Below are 16,103 nucleotides of genomic sequence, written 5' to 3' on the forward strand. Positions count from 1 at the left end.
TAACTGAAAAGATATAAAGCTGACGCAGATGAGTCTCGGAGACAAGCGATTTGTGGTTTCTTTCTTTCTTTTGTTCTTGTTTACTTAAAGAGAGAGAGAGAAAAAGAGAGAGAGACTAGTGAGGGATGTAATATAATGAGTGTAACTGGTTTTGTGGTTGCTCCACTATATTTGAGGTAGTTCTAATTGGATAAGGTAAGATGCTTCCTGCTTTAATGCATTTATATGGTGTCCCCAGGTCTATTTTGGTGTCCTTAAGGTGTCCCCAGGTCTATTTTAGTGTCCTTAAGGTGTCCCCAGGTCTATTTTAGTGTCCTTAAGGTGTCCCCAGGTCTATTTTAGTGTCCTTAAGGTGTCCCCAGGTCTATTTTAGTGTCCTTAAGGTGTCCCCAGGTCTATTTTAGTGTCCTTAAGGTGTCCCCAGGTCTATTTTAGTGTCCTTAAGGTGTCCCCAGGTCTATTTTAGTGTCCTTAAGGTGTCCCCAGGTCTATTTTAGTGTCCTTAAGGTGTCCCCTGGTCTATTTTAGTGTCTGTATGGTGTCCCCAGGTCTATTTTGTTGTCTTGAAGGTGTCCCCTGGTCTATTTTAGTGTCCTTAAGGTAAGCTCATGTTCTTACTAATGTTATACTTTTGATAAGGAGTCATTCTTTATTAGCATCTCTCTCTCTCTCTCTCTCTCTCTCTCTCTCTCTGTGTGTCTGTGTGTGTGTCTCTCTCTCTCTCTCTCTCTCTCTCTCTCTCTGTGTCTCACACACACACACACACACACAAAAGAGCAGGCTGTTATTTAAACAGAAAGGGTAACTGAGCCTGAGAGCGCTTACAACCCAAGACTCTGTTCATAAATGTTAAATAAACATCTAACAAAAAAAACCTCCACCATGTCATCTGTAATGAGAATTACTCAGTTAAACAATGTGGGTTTTTTTTTTGTAAGACCATTTATTATAAGACTTCGATATTTGTAGGGTCCAACATCCTTGAGGAGCTGTTACTATAGAAACGCTAACGTATTAGAACAAGTGTGTTAATATTAAACTAGTGGTTAAAATACTGCACACCTTCTGACTAATCAGATTCATTTGACCATAATGATGATGTAGAATGGGGTCAAGGTTTATGGGTACGATTAAAATAATAGAAATAGAATTAAATAATGAACCAAAAGGCTGAAGTGGATCTGAGTAGCATCTCTGACCTGCAGGTTGAGCAGTGTAGCTCCGGTCCTCATGGCCTCACTGATCTCCAGGCTGTAGATGAGCTGGGGGAAGCGTGGGGGGCTCTGGTTGTTCGGGGGCAGCACCTCAATGTACACGGTGGTGATGGAGTTCCTGGACAACACCAACGCATAAAGCAGGATAACTTTAAATATTTCAATCAGGATGTCAATCTTTTTTTTTTATTCACCACCATCTGCTGTAATAATTAGACACGACATATTCTATATATAATTCCATGATCATCTGATCCAAACACCTTAAGGATCTAATCTTGGTAATTAACACTAAAATCATGCATGAGTGAATCAGAACTACTTTGTAAACTCGAAGATGACGTAGGTTGCAATCGGAGTATGGTTTAGCGAGCCAACACGCATCAGCGTCTATAATGCAGTCTGCAGCACAATGACTGTGACTTTATTAGCTGCTACGGTACAGCGCTATACAGACAGAGCTGAGACAAATCTATTAAAATGGTGGCACCCACCGTTCGATCATGCTCTGTCTAATTTATCGACTTCTGTTCAAGCCAAATAATTACACACATGCTGCCTTCCTCTCTCATCGAAAACTGCTTTATTCCCGATGAAGTCGCTCTATACTATCTCACTTAACTCTCTGCCATTATTTGGAAATCACTTTATATAAAGAGCTGCTAATACTAAGGGTTGTGTAGTACTGAATTAAAAAAATAGTATTGAATTGATCAGATTTGTCTGAAAAGCAAATGATACTGTTGTCTATTTCAGTGTAAATAAAGTGTCCTTAAGGTGTCTCCAGGTTGGTGACCTTAAGGTGTTCTTAAGGTGTCCCCTCATCTATTTTAGTGTATTTAAGGTGTCCTTAGGGTGTCCCCAGTTCTAGTTTGGTGTCCTTAAGGTGTCCCTAGTTTTAGTTTGTTGTCCTTAAGGTGTTTCCAGGTCTAGTTTAGTGATCTTAATGTCTCCTTAAGGTGTCCACAGGTCTATTCTGGTGTTCTTAAAGTGTCCTTAAGGTGTCCACAGGTCTATTCTGGTGTTTTTAAAGTGTCCTTAAGGTGTCCACAGGTCTATTCTGGTGTTTTTAAAGTGTCCTTAAGGTGTCCACAGGTCTATTCTGGTGTTCTTAAAGTGTCCTTAAGGTGTCCACAGGTCTATTCTGGTGTTTTTAAAGTGTCCTTAAGGTGTCCACAGGTCTATTCTGGTGTTCTTAAAGTGTCCTTAAGGTGTCCACAGGTCTATTCTGGTGTTTTTAAAGTGTCCTTAAGGTGTCCACAGGTCTATTCTGGTGTTTTTAAAGTGTCCTTAAGGTGTCCACAGGTCTATTCTGGTGTTCTTAAAGTGTCCTTAAGGTGTCCACAGGCATATTTTGCCTTCCTCTCTCATGAAAAAAAACTGCTTTATACCCGATGAAGTCGCTCTACTCTCTCGCTTAACTCTGCTGTTATTTGAAAATTACTTTATATAGCAGGCTGCTAATACAATAGGTTTTGTAGTATTGAATTTTTTTGCTTTAAAAAGTATTGAATTGATCAGATTTGTCTAAAAAACAAATGATAAATACAGATATTCTTGGTTTATTGCAAACCTCATATTATCTTACACTGAAGACAATTTACACTGAGAATCAAAATTTGATAAATCCTGGTGCATAAGTACCAACCCCACTAGGCTCTAGAAACTCCAGAAATATATTGTCTTAACACGGACACTGACTTATGATTTAGGGCTTTGTCTGTGATATTCAACCAGCTCTTATTTTCTGAATAAAAAAACATTGCTGAAGAAACTCTTAGTGTGAAGGAAATGAATGAACTTAAAGATAAGTTAACAGAATGTCGTAGTGTGTAAAATGATATCTGAAAGATTGGACATCTCACTAATCATTGCAGGATCAATAAAAAGGAAGTGGAAGCTGCATCATACCACCCAAGCACTACCTAGATATGGCTATTCCTCACAACTGAGCACAAAAACAAACCAAGCCACAGTGAGACAGTCACTCTGAATGAGTTACAGAGCACAGTGGCTGAGACTGACGCGAAAAATGCTCCAGAAAAATGTCAAGAGCTCTGCATAATTGAGGAGTGTCTGCGAGGCTGGCTAGAAAGAAACCATTGATCAAGATGAACTGAGATGCTGTATCAAAGTAGGTATCAAAGCTATGTGTGTGGTGCAAATCTAACACAGGACATATTTTAAATAACACCATCTCTGTAGTGAAAGACGGTCATGGCAGCGTGATGCTCACTGGAGGCTTTTCATCTTCAGAACCTTGGCTTCTTGACAAAATTGACAGGAGAATAGATGGACTAAAAATACAGGCCATATTACAAGATAACTTGCTTTAGTCTGCTAAAAACGAAAAAAGTTCACCTTTATTCCCCAACACAAGGCCAAGGTCTATTTTGTGTCCCCAGGTCAATCTTGCTGTCTGTAAAGTGTCCCCAGGTCTATGTCAGTGTCTTTAAGGTGTCTATAAGGTGTCCCCAAATCTATTTTGGTGTCCTTAAGGTGTCCTCAGGTTTATTTTGGTGTCTTTAAGGTGTCCCCAGGTCTATTTTAGTGTCTTTAAGGTGTCTTTAAGGTGTGCCCAGGTCTATTTTAGTGTCTTTAAGGTGTCCTTAAGGTGTCCCCAGGTCTATTTTAGTGTCTTTAAGGTGTCCTTAAGGTGTCCCAAGGTCTATTTTGGTGACATTAAGGTGTCCCCAGGTCTATTTTCGTGTCCTTAAGGTATCCTCTGGTCTATTTTGGTGACCTTAATTTGTCCCCAGGCCTATTTTGGTGTCCTTAAGGTGTCCCCTGGTCTATATTCCCAAATACAAGGCCAAAGTAATGCAGAGGTGGTTATAAAAGTTGAATTTTCTACACTGACCAAGTCCTGATCTGAGAATCCGTGGCACTGTTTGAAAATGAACTGTAAACATCCAAACAACCTGAAGAACCTGAATCCACGTCCCTGCTAGGATGATTGGGTGAAAATCAATCCCAAATATTCTGCAAAGCTGGTAGGAACTTACACTAACAAACATACTGCAGATCCCTGGGTCTGGTACCAAGTGCCATTTTAAGGAGTTGATTATTCTGAATATAACAGATTTAATATTTATAAACCAGAGGAATCTGATTACTTTTAAGGGGGTGAATAGTTTGGCATGACACTGCATTTTTAATGTTTTTTTCTTTTCTTATTTTTTTTTGTGACATCATAACACCAGATATAATGGCATTAGTTATGAGTTATAAATGCTTTATAACTCGGTAATGAATGCTTTACTGAGCTCTTGAATTTGATTTTCATTAGATGTCTCTGACACACTATAGCAGGAATATCCTGAGCAGTCTTGATTTTCAAATGTTAGCCACTTTTTTTTTACTTTTGTATCAACCTGACCTCAAAAACACTCATTAGGACACATGACACCTAGTGGAATAGATCTTTATAAATATTTATGTAGGTCTTTTTAAGTTTTCATGAAGGACATATTCAGATGCCATGTATCCCTATGAGGTATGGCCTTAATTAAGGTGACTTTTTATGACTCAAACAACTCTAAAAGGAATTTTGCAAACCACAAAACCTTCTTGTTCTGCTCAGCGGTTTTCCTCTTCACCAGCGCCACCCGATTTCAGCCCTGCCCTTGACTAGAGCAATCACTGTTACTGTCTGTTTCATTTAGTTTCATTAATCTGAAAATCTATACGCTGTTTATGGCGTCTCTGCAAAGTCATAGATCTGTTTTGTATATCAATATTATTTCATCTCCAAGGTTTCACTAGGTCACCAGATCTGCCTGTAATGCTTTATGATTACGGCTTTTGGAACAGCCTTTAACAATACACACTGCTGTCTCTGGCTAATAGGTATATATGGACAATAGTCATTAGTAAAAATAATTACTAATGATTTCAAGCAATTTGAATCATTTCAATCAATTCAATCCTAATCATTTAATCAATTACCTTAGCACTAGCCCTATTATATAACGTATAACTTTCTGTGAGCCAAATAAACATACAGACAAGTGAGGATATATCGAAAAGTCTTACACCCCACTACACTCCATCAAAATAAAATGTGGGAGATGTCAGATTGTAAAAGTATATCTACCACATACTATATTGCCAAATGTTTTGGGACGTCTGCCTTCACATGCACATGAATGTAATATGGAGTTGTCCCGCCCTTTGCAGCTATAACAGCTTCAACTCTTCTGGGAAGGCTTTCCACAAGGTTTAGGAGTGTGTTTATGGGAATTTTTGACCGTTCCTCTAGAAGCACATTTGTGAGGTCAGGCACTGATGTTGGACGAGAAGGTCTGGCTCACAGTCTCCGCTCTAATTCATCCCAAAGGTGTTCTATGGGGTTGAGGTCAGGACTCTGTGCAGGACAGTCAAGTTCCTCCACACCAAACTCTCTCATCCATGTCTTTATGGACCTTGCTTTGGTCACTGGTGTGCAGTCATGTTGGAACAGGAAGGGGTCATCCCCAAACTGTTCCCACAAAGAGCATGAAATTGTCCAGAATATCTTGGTATGAAGCTGAAGCATTAAGAGTTCCTTTCACTGGAACTAATGGGCCGAGCCCAACCCCTGAAAAACAACACCTGAATTCAATGATTTGGAGGGGTGTTCCAAAACTTTTGGCAATATAGTCTACTTCCTCCATTTTCTCTTATCTATTATGCCTTTGGTCCTAATTACCTTCTCTGGTCATCAGCTGCATTATCTGTTGCCTTGACGGTGAGGGCGTAAGAGCTGCCCACGGTTAGATTGACTCCGGGTGCCACGCTGATTAGTCCAGTTCGGTTATCGATGACGAAGTGGCCCCGAGATCCTGCCACAATGCTGTAGCTTATCAAGCCATTGAGACCCTCATCAGTATCAGAAGCTGTGAGCTGAAAGAAAGCCATCAGGTTTGCACAACAATACAAATGACATTTCACAATGCTGCCATATGCTACATGACTTTTTACAGAGACGAGAGGTAATTAATTTAGGAGAATATTAACCTTTAAGAAGGAGCAAAATACAATTTGGGTGTAGTGTCTTGTACTGGGATTAAATATTTAATCAATTTAGGTAGTAAAACTTACAGACTGTCACACTTTGATGAATATTACTAATTTAATCAATCTATTTTCTTTTATTTTTGAATTTTACATAGCTATGATTTCTTACAGTAAGCACAGAATCAGGCTATTAACTCCTTCTAGGTAGCTGAACAGCGATGCTGTCATTTTACAGGCCATTTAGCTGTAAATTGTGCCGAACTGTACGTTATATTTCAGTATAATACACTCGGATTCCCTCTCTGTGACTGCACGAAAACACTTTCTAACATTTCGGTGAACTTTTTCTTTAAACTGGAGTCCTTGATGTGTCAATTGTAGCCCCAATTAGTCCTTCTGTATCAGTCTTTCCCTTGAGTATGACTGGCCAAGTTGCTTTGCTCCTGCTCAGACTACTAAGCAGCATATTAAAACAGCATGCTAAGGTGAAAATACAGCAGAAGGCTGAGCTTAACGCCTAGAGCTCGCACAATTATTTCTTCTATAGGCCCTTCATAAACAAGACCACTACTCCTTATTACTCTAAGCAAGTAGACTGTTTGTTAAAATGGTGAGTGAGTTATCGATTACCCATAATACCACTTCCCCGGCCTGCATGTCTGTGTAAACACTGACGCTGTAGGAGATGTTGGAGAAGGTTGGCGTGTTGTCGTTGGCATCAATCACTGTGATATTAACTGCAACTGGTGAGCTCTGGTGCACCCCATCTGAGGCCATCATCTGTGAAAGCACAGTCACGATGATGAAAGGCTTCGACACGGGAATAAAGCCGTGATGCAGAGAACAATTCTCTGATGTATGCTGTGTTTTCCACAATATAAACACATGTAGTGTTCGGGCTTCTTGAAACAGACAAAAGGAAAGCACAGACAAACAAAATGCAGACGGTTTTAAACACGGATAACTGGAAATGCTGCCCGGTATGAAATCTTTTAACGTGTCTATATAACAGGATATTTTCATTTTTAACCCCCCGTATTTTTGTAATTAACATTTTGTGAATGAAATGCAGGTGATTTTGCTGGATCGCTCCCAAACCTCCCAAAACAAACAACTGAGCTCGCATAACACACACCCAGAAAAATGACTGAGTGTTTTCCTGGATATTGCAGCCCTTTGCAATATCATTCTGCTGAAGCCAATATTGCTATAACGAGTAAAAATGATATACTCTGTGGCCCTGACACTGAGATTTGATTAAGATATAAACAATATATATTTGTGTCTGGCTGCCTTTTGTTCACCTTGAAATGACCCGCATCGTCTTCATCTGCTGTTCCATGGCACGAGCTAAACTGAGCATCCTTACAAACTTCACATCATTACAGATGTTTAATTACTGTTTAATGATTAAGTTTTTTTTTTGTCTCTAAATATGAAGATGGCGACGAACTCAGAAACGTGAGACGAGGTCAGGTGATCAGCAACCAGGCGTGAATGAAAACAGAAGAGTAGACTGGAGTCCTCATAGATACAGTGCAAGAAAAAGACGTCACAAAGTAACCCTAGGTTCCTGATGGACAGTGACAAAATCAACAGACCACTTTGAATTTTTTTATGTACATGTACAATTTCAGAAACAGAGGCATGAGACAAATGGTCAGCATGACATGGACACATGAATTGATGTTTCTCAATTTTACTAATTCAACCAATACAAACAACTGTAGAAAATTGCCTTTAGATCTTAAGTATTTCCAATTTACTGAAAAATAAACCCTCCCTTTAACCTGTTTTCCCGTCAAGTGCAACTTTTTATTAACTATTTATAAAGACATTATAGAGAAAAAAGTTAAAGGAAATAAAAGAGAAGAGATGGTTTAGTGTGTGTCTGATGAGTGTGTGTAGCTATGTGGCAGTTCAAAGCCGAAAAACTGTAACTAGCAAGCAAAGGAGTCTCAGAAACTCCAAGAGTAATGATCACTACATGCCCACCGGAGACAAACTACAAGACTACCTGCATTTGAAAGTGACCGCTGTGACAGGTGAGTGTCATTAGTAAGGTGATGGGGCTTGGCTGAATGTCATTTGATAAGGTCGAGCTCTGAAGGTCATGAGCTGCCTGTAATTTTCTCTGTACGATGAACATAGCTTTGGTTAATTAGTCATGAATAAAGTGTACATGATGCAGTCAGTTAAATAGTAAGACCGTTCTCTTAGATAGACTAATCCCAAAATCAGAGAAGGACAAGAACTGAGCTGGGGCTATTTTTCATCTTTCTGTCAATTCTCACATGCCACAAAAGGCCACAACAGCAGGCAGAAGATAAAAGATACTCCTGATTCAAAGGCATCTCTGTGAACATGGAAAAATGCCATGGAACAAAACCAGACAAAATCCCACAGGTCAGCAGAGCAGCAGCTGGCAAAGTGTAAATTAGACGCCCCACAGGGGGGCTTTATTAGCAGCCCTGACAGTACAACTCAGTGGGAGTTAATCACTCCAAAATAAACAAATAAATAAATGAATGAAGGAAGGACGGGATGATTGATTAAACAAAATAAATAAACAAACAAATGAATGAATGAATGAATGAAGGTATGATTGATAAAAATAAGTTAATAAACAAACAAATAAATAAATGAAAACATAAATAAGTGAATGAATGAAGGGCTTATTGGAAAGAAAAATAAGTAAATAAGCAAATAAATAAATGAGGGGAAGATTGATTTAAAATAGTGAATAAACAAACAAGTAAATAAATGGTGAAAGGAAAAAATAGATAGATAGATAGATAGAAAGAAAGAAAGAAAGAAGGAAAGAAAGAAAGAAAGAAAGAAAGAAAGAAAGAAAGAAAGAAAGAAAGAAAGAAAGAAAGAAAGAAAAAAAACTCTTTAAAAAAAGAAAAATAAATAAATACTTTAAATTCTACAAGGCACAACTGGTTAAAAAGGGTTAGAGGGTTTGTTTAATATGATATCAAAAAAAAACAGTGAAGTGAAATGAAAATAAAATGAAATGGGATTTTAGACACTGTTCCTTTCTCTACATTTCTTTTTTAAGCTCCTACACCACACACCTGCTCCAACCTTGTGACACATTTATCATTAATACACTGTTTCCACTTCTTCACGTAGTTTACGACGTTAATAACGCAGCTTTTTTAAAGAAATAAATCTAAATATTCAGTGCTACAGTCATTGCTACTGATTAGCAGTAGCAGAACAGAGGACTAAAGATCCTGTGTTAAACCTGAACTACAGTTTGAGCTCTAATGAAAACAACATTAGCATGCCCCTTAATGTTAGTGAAGAGTATTAGCCTTCACACTTCCAGCACTATTAGCTCATTGCACCACCAGGTAGCAGCCATTTGTATACGTTTCTGGCCTCACAGCACAGCTAACAAAGATGGATCTGAAGTTCCTAAGCTCTTCAGGTGTGGTGCATGAATCAGCAAGAGTGCTGTGAATGCTGTCACCAATCCTCAGAGTTATCATTCCTACTCCACTCCTTTCCCGTCACTGTTTTCTGTCATTAGGCTCATCCACAGGATTAAGGGAAAGACTCTCAAGCAATTAACAGCAAAAAGAAACATAACGTCTTGTATAGCAGACGGCTGCAATGTAAGTGTCTCTAACCAGACATTCAAGGTAATAAGCTGGGGTAATTAGGCTTTGCTGGAGAGAGAAAAACAGCTAAACTGATTTTATTTTCCTCTAGTACTCGCATCCAGGAGTTTCTGTGATTGGGAGTGCAAGTGAAGTAAAGAAACGACGATCTTGGAAGGATTCCAGCTAGCCTGTTTGCAGTACGTAGGCTTGTCAATTTGAGGGCTGCCAAGCAGCAAGGTCTCAAATGAAACCGCGTGCCAGTTAACAGCTTCGCCGTGAAATGAGATCCTGCCACACTTCAGCCTGATTAGGTGCTAGCAGTGATCTCTGACGCGCAACAACTTTATACGGTATTCATGCCGTTCGTCAGGAGAGCTCGGTCGATTTATGATAGCATTTATAAGCTCTCACGTATCAGACATAACAGCGTAAAAATGAATCGATGTGCTGTTAGCTTAGGTAATCAGTCCTATTAATCACGGAGGTCAGGCTACAGAGCGTATATCGACAGCAGCATTGGCAGGTCTAGGGCTGCCTTTTGATTTTGGCCAGTTGAAAACTTTGAAGGTTTTCAAATCAAGCTAGCAGCCGCGAGCCCTGTAAAACACGCGCCGCACATAAATCAAGTTGGAAGTGGAAAACTGCTGGGAGAGCTGAAGCTGCAGTACTCCACAGCAAGGGGCAATCAATCCCCAAGTCATAACATCATCTTCGAAGGACAGAAGCCGAGCGCTGCCAATACGAGGCACGGGAGTTTTAGTATGCTTAACACACGATCTCTGCTACTGTAAGCACAAAGCCATCGTAGCCCCAGGGTGCAGCTGGAACAAGAGCCTCTCTCTAATATGTCTATTCAAAAAAAAAAAAGAAAAAAAATGATAATAAAAAAGCGAGTTTCATTGAATTCTGTGTCAGTGTAACTATAGCTCACGTTGGGATTCGATCCAGGTACAGAAGACGAGAGAACATCAAAACGACTTTGTTCATGATTAAAACTTCTTGTAGAAAGGTGCTTGAATGGCAGACTTGCAGAAACACTTAATAAGGGTGGCAACTGTAATGCATTACATTACGGATGCGCTATTTATCTCTTTCCACAATTTAATTTTTTCAATGAAAGCTCTTACACTGATTGCTTTCTCTCTAGCCTACAATCGATCCTCAAACTCGAGTTCCTTACTTCCTTTTCACTTACATATTGCTAAAAAAAAAAACAACACACACACACACACACACACACGCAGAATCTTGGCAAAGAACGTTTTGATTGCGAAGCATTCTGATGTCGTTTGCCAAAGAATAAAAAGACGGAACCGGAAATTATACGTCCTTTGAATGCGTCACAATAGACTCACGGATTTATTCTCGGATGAATCACTGCTCACAAAATGTATGGCTGCATTCTGGCATTGTGACGCAGGATACCGACAAAATCAATATGTATCACGCTAATGATAGTTTGCATCTCCTGTATTTGATCAAACCGAGCTCAGCTGTTGATAATAATATATATTATTTGTAATGGAGTCTTGCCTAGAAAAAAGAAAGGATGGATAGGTTCAGTTCTTACTGTGAAGCTGTAACTCTTCTGCTCTTCACGGTCCACAGGCTTTAGGAGTGTCAGGTAGCGCACAATCCCACTGGGTGTCACCGCAAAGATGCTTTCGTAGTTGTCCAGGGAGATTCGCACCATGGGATCTTTGGTCTGTATGGAACATCAATCAAAGTGCAATCTCAGTGCCAGCACTGCCACAGTTCAGCACAAGACAGGAGGGGGAGAAAAGAAGATGAGCAAACCACAGCAAAGGCTGCAGCTTCATTCACTGTGGTATATAGGATTCATTTTATAGGACAGCAAGAAATAAACCACTAAAGTGACTGGATTCACAGTTGAGTAAATCACACGATCTTCCACATCAGCAATCTACTGTCTAACAATATAGCATTCGTCACCACAATATGTAACGCTCAGATGTATGTTTTGGGCCGTGAATACACTCGACGTCAATGAAAGCTCTAAAAACGATTAATTTATTCATCATATTAAAGCATAGGCAGCACACTGGAGGATGAATCTTAATCTGAGACGCTTTTCTTTTCTCAAGGTTTGAATTTTTCATTAATAGATTACAACAGTATTGTGAATGTTTGGTCAGATTATCCTTCAAACCATGGACACATTATTATTTATAGAAGAACACATGTTGGTTTGAGGCTTCCTCCTCGTCACTCTGGTTTCCTCCCTCTGTCTGAAGACATGTGTTATAAGCTGATTGGCTATAAATTTGTCTTTAGTGTGTGTGTGTGCAATTGTGAACTGCAATACACTGGCATCCTGTGCAGGGTGAACCCTGCTCCCTATGCCCTGAGTCTCCTGGGATTGGCTCCAGGTTCCCCACGACCCAGTTTTTTGCCATTATATGTTTAATTTCACACATTTTCTGCATTGATTCGGTGGCAGAAAATTACAAAACAAAATAACAAATCCAATTTATCATAAGAATTTGTCATAAGAATATAGCGCAAAATAACAGCATATCCAGGATCAAGTGCTATTTTATAAGCCGCTGAATAATGAAGGAGGAACTGCATTGTTAACCTTTGTGTGGCTACTAAGGGTCAGAAATGACCCACCTTCACTTTACCTCTAAAGTTAAGCAGCTAAATTTAATTTCAATCCTTTAATCTATATATTTGCTATGTTTATTTTGTTCACAGGAGGAATCCCCTCCTGTGTGAGGTTTATTTACATCGCCACGTGTGTACTATTGATTCGTGGCTTGTCTCCACCCCTGTAATGTCATTGGTTATTACCCTCACGTGTCAGGGTCAGTCTCACCTGTGTACACGTTTCCCTTTGATTACTTTTTCTGTTTAAACCAGTTTTCGTCGTGTTCTGCTGAGCATTTGACCTTGCCTCATTCTTTGTTTTCGCCTCTGCCTATTCTCTGTAATCCCATCATTACATCGCCTGACCATTTCCTGTTTCTCTGCCTGGTGTATTGGACATAATGCCGCTTTAACAATCTGCTCATTGTTCCTATTAAACTGTCACTCCTGAGCATCCTCTCAGCCTTGTTATGTGGACATACATCAGATCATCACAGAGCTTTTTTTTTTTCATTTCTAAATTCTCTTGCTGTTGTGTTGCATCACATTATACTTGACAGCAAAGAAAAATAAATCAAAGCAAAACAAAACACACTCCTCCTCCTCAGTCAGCATTTTCTATCCTCCATTTTTTCAGTTTGAAAGGCAAGGTGATCGATAAACACCATATCAGTGGCCTCTAAAACAAACAGCACATTCAAACACATTCAGGTCCTTTTGTTTTTCCTCATTTTGTTAAGGCTAAAAAAAGCACAGTTTTTCACAGTTATTCTCTGAAAAACACTCCATAAAAAAAAATCAATGGAAGTTCATCTCTGCCTGTTTCAGTGGATGCTTCTTCAACCTAAATCAAGAGCAAAAATCAAGCCATGAAGTAAACAGAATCGTCTGCAGAGTTCCAACGCAGAATGGTACTAAACATTTTTGCAGCTTTGAAGTAGCAGTGGCAGCTGGAGCCCGGGCCTGAACCCGACTCAGTCTTTGGGGAGAGCTTAAAATAGCAGTGCAGTGATGCTCCCCATCCAACCTGACAGAGTGAGAGAGGGTCTACAGCAGGGAGCTGGAGAACATCCACACATCCAGATGTGCCAAGCTTGTGGCAGCATACTCAGGAACAGCTGGAATGACTGCTTCAGGGTGTTTCAGCAGTGTGTCGGGTTTATACAGCTGCATTAAAGTGATATTTCTTTTTGGATTTTTTTCAATAAAGTTTTAAACTTTAAACAAGTTAAAAACATGTCTATTTCTTTTCATTCATTCATTCATTCATTCATTCATTCATTCATTTAACTTCAATATCTTTTTCCAGGTCACAGTGGATCCCAGGAACATGGAGCCTGGGAACTGAATGGATGCATGGGTGGATGAATGAATGAATGAATGAATGAATGGTTGGGTGGCTAGATGAATAGATGAATGGATGAATGGATGGATGAAAGAATGGTTGGATGGCTAGATGAATAGATGAATGGATGAATGGATGGATGAAAGAATGGTTGGATGGCTAGATGAATAGATGAATGGATGAATGGATGGATGAAAGAATGAATTTTGGATGGATGAATGTACAGTTTCCTTTTTTCTATTATTCATTTATTTCTGCTTTCATGTAAAAAATAAATAAATAAAGCTGTAACGTACTGAAAAGTGAAAGCATGTGAATATTTTCAGGATGTACCAAATTCTGAAAAAAAAAACCCCAAAATGTTAGACTGCATTCTGAGCCTCAATAATTAGAGGACACATTGCTAATAAAGTGCTTTACCTGAACACTAACTCTTGCCTGTAGGTCATTCTGCCAACTGTTTATTACAGCATGCTTATTTTTATGTACAGTGCTTTACATAATTATTGGCACCCCTTGATGAGAATGATTGTATCTAAGGAAAATTTGAAATTAATGCAAAGAAATTGTCATTTTCTTCATTATTATTATTATTATTATTATTATTATTATTATTATTATTATTATTATCATTCTTATAATTTTCATATATCCTGTGTGAACATTAACATAGCTTCTCTCTGAATATAATCATATGTACATTTATTTACACACCGAACTGAAAAATGAGTTGCCAGACGTCCTGTTCTCTACGCCATCTAGAGACTCGACTAGCGCGGATATTTTAAATGATTGAGACCCTATTTTCTAGCAGTGCGTCCGTTTGCAGTGTTTTTGTGGGTGCAATGGCAAAATCACCACAAATCCATTAGATGTGTCTAACTATTTAGCCTACAAATGGCATAATAGAAATTTAGAGTTATATATACGGATTGTGGAGCTTGGACTGAAACCCTGCACTGCGCAGTTTTTATGCTTACTTCCATTATGTGAGCTGTTTCGCCTCTCTCAGCAGTGCAGATAATGATAGTTGTAAATGGATTTGATCTAGCGGCAAACACGGCCATAAAAACTTGAGGGAAAATGACCATGGTGGTCATGGTTTATTCACACATTGCTGGTCATTAACCTTACATGAGTTCTCTTTCGTGTGGACGTCACCCTACACAGATAAGATCCACTAAAGACACTCTGGCGGTCAGATCGAGTGTGTCCTTCGAAACCCTCGCTCAGAAATTAAACACAAACATAACGGTCTCTTAGCAGTAATGAGGGTAAGTGACACTGTGCTGCGGAAAATGGTGAGGAAGGCAAAATTTTTAAAAGATAATGATGATAATAATAATAAATAAACTACAAGGCAGTGGCAGGAAATTATTTGTGCACCATTTCAGCCCCTTTGCTTACAGTTCCCCATTATGTGCTAGTCCCTTTCAGAGGCATGCTGTCCTCACGATTCACCACATTCTCAATGAGATATTTCAAAGGCCTAGCTGGCAGCCTCAAAAATGTAATCAAAAAAACAATAAAATGAGGCACAAAGCGGTAATCATGTTGAGCATTAAGCAAATTAAATGCCTGAAAAATGGAGAGCACAGCCAAAAAAAGACAGAAGAAGAGAAGACAGCTAGAGACTTGACAGCTCTAGTCATACCCTCATGGCACAGACGTTAATAGCTACAGGCAGTTCGCTAGGTATGAGCTTTAAGACGGAGGTATGAAATATGACACAAACTGAGGTGCTTTTCAATGATTTAAAAAGTCTAGGATTACGTGAAAAGAATGTGTTCAAGCATGTCAGTAAGGCGATGTGAAGGATCCTCATTGCTGTTATGCAACACGGAAAGTTTTCAAGCTTTTTATCGAATGCTATTCTTTATTTATTTACTTTTGTCTTCTGGAGGAAGACATTCTCACCTCCTCAGTGTCATGATCCAGAGCAGTGATGGTTAGTGGAGAGGACAGACTGGTGTTGCTGGAGATCGTGGTGCCAACTGGAGCTGATTCGAGGATGAAGCCTTGGTAGAAGTTTGCCTGGAAATACGGCGCCTGGTCATTCTCATCCAGGACCTCGATGTGGAGATTGGCGAAGGCTGGGAGAGGATGACCGTTGTTTTGTTCTGCCTGAAAACAAGAGTTTAAAGCAATTAGTAAGAAAAGAAAAGAAAAATTCAACAAAATTCAATAAAAACACTTGCTTGTAAAATCAGGTAGATAGAATCTGGTTCTTGCAAATAAACACAGAATTCAAATAATAATAATAATAATAATAATAATAATAATAATAATAATAATAATAATAATAATAGTATAATTAATATA

General features: G+C 39.1%; 1 protein-coding gene across 2 annotated transcripts in view; it reads right to left on the reverse strand.

Annotated features, from left to right (window-relative positions):
* The window catches only part of pcdh15b (protocadherin-related 15b), a 199,149-nt gene that overhangs the window by 103,791 nt on the left and 79,255 nt on the right, over nt 1-16,103 (reverse strand). For both annotated transcript variants that reach the window (XM_058407184.1, XM_058407183.1), the window contains 5 exons: nt 15,699-15,905; nt 11,397-11,531; nt 6,843-6,992; nt 5,905-6,098; nt 1,200-1,332 (listed from right to left, as the gene is read on the reverse strand). In XM_058407184.1, coding sequence (XP_058263167.1) covers nt 1,200-1,332; nt 5,905-6,098; nt 6,843-6,992; nt 11,397-11,531; nt 15,699-15,905 — 819 coding nt within the window. The remainder of the gene's footprint in view (nt 1-1,199; nt 1,333-5,904; nt 6,099-6,842; nt 6,993-11,396; nt 11,532-15,698; nt 15,906-16,103) is intronic.

This window comes from Hemibagrus wyckioides, linkage group LG13 (genome assembly GCF_019097595.1).
Source record: "Hemibagrus wyckioides isolate EC202008001 linkage group LG13, SWU_Hwy_1.0, whole genome shotgun sequence".
Lineage (NCBI taxonomy): Eukaryota > Metazoa > Chordata > Actinopteri > Siluriformes > Bagridae > Hemibagrus > Hemibagrus wyckioides.